This window comes from Octodon degus, unplaced genomic scaffold (assembly GCF_000260255.1).
Source record: "Octodon degus isolate 3935 unplaced genomic scaffold, OctDeg1.0 scaffold00130, whole genome shotgun sequence".
In the NCBI taxonomy this organism is placed as follows: domain Eukaryota; kingdom Metazoa; phylum Chordata; class Mammalia; order Rodentia; family Octodontidae; genus Octodon; species Octodon degus.
Genome location: NW_004524706.1, coordinates 483,986 through 487,842, shown reverse-complemented (window position 1 = coordinate 487,842; position 3,857 = coordinate 483,986). Strand labels below are relative to the sequence as shown.

Below are 3,857 nucleotides of genomic sequence, written 5' to 3'. Positions count from 1 at the left end.
GGTGCTGGGGGATTGAACTGCGGTCCCTGTGCTTTGCTAAGCTTATTCTAAGTAGGTGCTTTAGACCACTGAGCCATCTCACCAGCCCGTCTGCCTCCATTCTTGTCTTCTTTCTTTGTTCTTTGTTCTTTCCATCTTCCCTCTTGTGAATATAACTGATTTAACCATGGAAAATAGCGCTGTCAAGCCAGGAGGTCTGTGACAGATGTGTACATTGTCTCCCTGGGTATTTCACTGCTTGATCACAAAGCACCTGCTATTGTTGGCTCCTTCTCAGTGTTTAGATTATAAGGACAGCCGCAACCTGGCATCACCTAAGTGATAAATAATTGGAAAAAAGTTGCTGGAAAGCTCAAAATTAGTGGGGAATAGAATTGAAGAGAGGGAGCTGGAGAGATGGCTCAGTGGTCTAAAGCACCTACTTAGAACAAGCTCAGCAAAGCACAGGGACCGCGGTTCAATCCCCCAGCACCACATGCCAGCCAGTCCTGCCCCCTGGTGGACTGAGCTGAGCTGGCCACACACACACACTAAATAAATTAATAAGAAAGGAAAGAATGTTTAAAAAAAAAAATAAGAATTGAAGAGAGGTCTGCTGGCTTCCATGCTGTACCCTGGAGTCCTGTACAAGGTCACTGTACCATGTACTATAAGGAGTCCATGTGATCCGCTATAGAGCATGGAGGCAATGGGGAGAATTTCCTGTGTTTACCTTTGTTGTATGAGACAAGATCATCAGGCTACCCAGATTCTATAAATACCGATTCCTAAGCCATCATATCAACTTAGTCACATTTTAAAAAGTTATTAATTTCTACCATTCAGATTCTTTCTCATTCCATTTGCCACTTGGTTGATGACACTGCAGTAAAATGATAAATGTTTAGGCCAGATTAAGATAACAGTTATTGTGCCAGGCATGGTGGTGCCCAACTGTAATCTCAGCTGCTTGGAGGCTGAAGCAGGAGGATCTTTAGCCTAAGTCTAGCCCAGGCTACATAGCAAGATCTTTTGTTTAAACAAAAAAATTACAGTTGCTAATGTATCTCTGATTTTGATATATTCTCTTGGTCTCAGGGTCTTCTGTCTTCCTTGCTTCTGGCCTTAGTAGTGTTCGTCTTGGAAGCTAAACATCCTGAGCACAGAGGTGTGAGAGAAAGGCACTGCCAGTTTTCCTCTCATGAGCTCCATATGCTTGCTATTTCTGACGGTCTCCATGGCTTCTCTGGAATAGCAAGTCTGCTTCTAAACGCAGCCAAGTTCTTGACTGTGTCTAGATTTTCTCTTTTTGCCCCTGATGGACTGTGGAATCAAACAGCAACCTACCTAGGTAGAGAATTTCCGCCTCAGCCTGCGTCCACCTAAGTAATGAAACCTTACAGACAGTTCCAGCTTTTCATTCTCCTTTTTCTCAGATCACAGGGGAGCCCTTGATCCGTCGATCCGATGATAATGAGAAAGCCTTGAAAATCCGCCTGGAAGCCTATCACACTCAGACTACCCCGCTTGTGGACTACTACAGGAAACGAGGAATCCACTCTGCCGTCGATGCCTCCCAGACCCCTGATGTTGTGTTTGCAAGCATCCTAGCAGCCTTCTCCAAAGCCACATGTAAAGACTTGGTTATGTTTATCTGATGTTGGGTTCCCTGTGAAGGGGATGGCTGGGAATGGTAGGACAGGCAGGCGCTCCCTTCCTCCAGCTAGCGAGAATATCCTATGATGTACTGATTAAAACGTATTTGCTGGGTGCATCCTGGGTGTGTGTGCACCTCTCATCCCATCTGTGTGTGTGGGGGTCTGTGTGGAAAAGCTGGTGTTCACTCTCCTGCTTTCTAAGTTCAGGGCTGGGTTGCTTTACCAACTGTTATATTTGTTTGTTTGTTTTTATTTTTGTTTTTTGAGACAGGGGCTTGGTTTCACTATTAATTCAGGCCGAGTTTGAATTTACTGTATAATCTAGGCTGGCGTCAAACTCACAGCAGTCCTCCTGTCTTGGCCTCCGGGTGCTGGGATGGTAGGCACGCGCCAGCATGTCCAGCTCTTGCCAGCTGTTTACTTTTTTCAACCACACTCTTAGTTTACTTTTTGACCAAAATAAACTATCCCTGGTATCTGTTAGACACCCCATTTCCAAAGCCTCATAGTACTTGTCTCAGCCTCAGCAGCTAATTAAAAAAAAGTCTAAGGTCACATGAAATCAGGCAGGGTCACAGTTCCTGACACAGATTGTTGGCAGAGAATTTTATTTTTTCAGTTTACAGTGAAAAGCCACATGAGTCAGTGTGTAGACAGGGATCATTAATTTTTTCACCCCTAAATGGAAGAAAAAGACATTTTTGTTACAGATTCCACAAATTGCTGGTAGCTAGTATCACAGCAGGATAGCTTGGAATATTTTTTGTAATCTGTGTCATAGTGATTTTATAAAGTAAAAATCATTTGAGGTTTGAATTATCACCAAAGAATTGAAGCAAGTAAAAATCCTCTGGATTCAGATTGTCTTCTGAACATCGAGGGTGGGCTAGGTATGTGGGAGCCAAACTCACTTCCCCAAACAGACCAGGAAGGGGTTGATTGCTTTCATTTTAATGTTTGCTTTTGTTTCTAAGTGTAAAAAAAAAATAGTGATTTGGGGTGATCTATTCTTGGATTCATTTTGGTCAAAATTTATTCAAACCCAATCTTTCCAAAACATAAAATTCAAATCAGATATATCCTTTTTAAACCCAAACCCTCCCCTCCCAGATCCAATCTTTTACCTCTTTATTTCATGATAGTGGTAGCCATAGACTGCCCAAGAAAAGATCACCCAAAAATAAGATCATCTGTGATAGTAACCAGTTTTTATTTGTAACCTTAGCTCCTCAGCTATTAAGCATTTTCTAGGGTCCATGCTGTGCTTTTCGGTCTCTGGTTTGATCTGTGGCAAACAGATGAATTAATAGGCTGCTGTGAGGAGACCACAAAACCTGCGGCTCTGGAAAAAGCATTAGAAAGTCAGTGGAACGTCTAGTAAGTAATGCCGCCTGCCTCAGCGCAAGCCTACTGCTGCCCTGGCGCAGTGGATTTTAAAGTGCCTGGTCCCCGTCTGACCTGAGTTTTCCTACTGTCTGTGAAACTACCAGAGGGCCTGTCCTCTGTCCCCGTGGAAACTGAGCGTGGGTGTGTGGCCATCTTGCTTCCCTTTTCGCCTTGTCCAAGTGAGTGCCTGCCGCCCCTGCTCTGTCTTGGTGCCCTGGCTCTGAGCTGGCTCCCCCCACTCTTCTCAGAAAGGAAGCCTGGGTTGGTGTGTTTCTGGGAAGCACATGACTTTTGGGAATGGGCAGAGGAGAGGAATGAAACCGAAACTTAAGAGCTGTGCCACAGGAAGCTGGCCCCCTCCTCTAGTGGAGGGTGGCCTTGTGAACCTTGAGATCAATGTCCATTTTTTGCAATAGTTGCAAGCACTTGGGCTCAAAGTTAAAGTTCTTCAGTGTCTTATAATTAAATGTGCATGATCCTAACCCAAATACTTGCCATCTGTCCACATACGCTGACATGTGCATGAGGCATTTGGGTTGCAGGTGAGCTAGGAGATAAGCCCTACTGAGGTTGGTTAGGATCAGATTTTTGCTTCATTTAATTACAGTGTCAACCTCAGTAGCCATGAGACCTTTCACCTGGTAGAGAAACAGCCAGTATTTAATGTGTTTGGTTGCTGGGGCGTGCACACCAGCCTTCTCTGATATTTGCCTGGTTTTTAAAAGCCCATTTTGTTCTCTCTTGTTTCCTATTTCAGCCTAGTAACAGAAGGCCAGGCGAGACTGCATCACTGCTCACCACCCCGCGGCGTGATCCCTGCTCTTAGGTGCTGGG

The 3,857-nt window shown here is 44.6% G+C and overlaps 1 protein-coding gene across 2 annotated transcripts in view; it reads left to right on the top strand.

The window, feature by feature from the left end:
- Ak2 (adenylate kinase 2) overlaps positions 1 to 3,857 on the top strand; it is a 30,393-nt gene extending 26,536 nt beyond the window's left edge. Inside the window, exons 6-7 of one of the 2 annotated variants that reach the window (XM_004640986.1) lie at positions 1,416 to 1,611; positions 3,781 to 3,857. In XM_004640986.1, coding sequence (XP_004641043.1) covers positions 1,416 to 1,611; positions 3,781 to 3,785 — 201 coding nt within the window. In that variant the 3' untranslated portion in view covers positions 3,786 to 3,857. Of the gene's footprint in view, positions 1 to 1,415; positions 1,996 to 3,780 lie in introns of those variants that run through there. The other variant, XM_004640985.3, reaches the window with a different exon arrangement.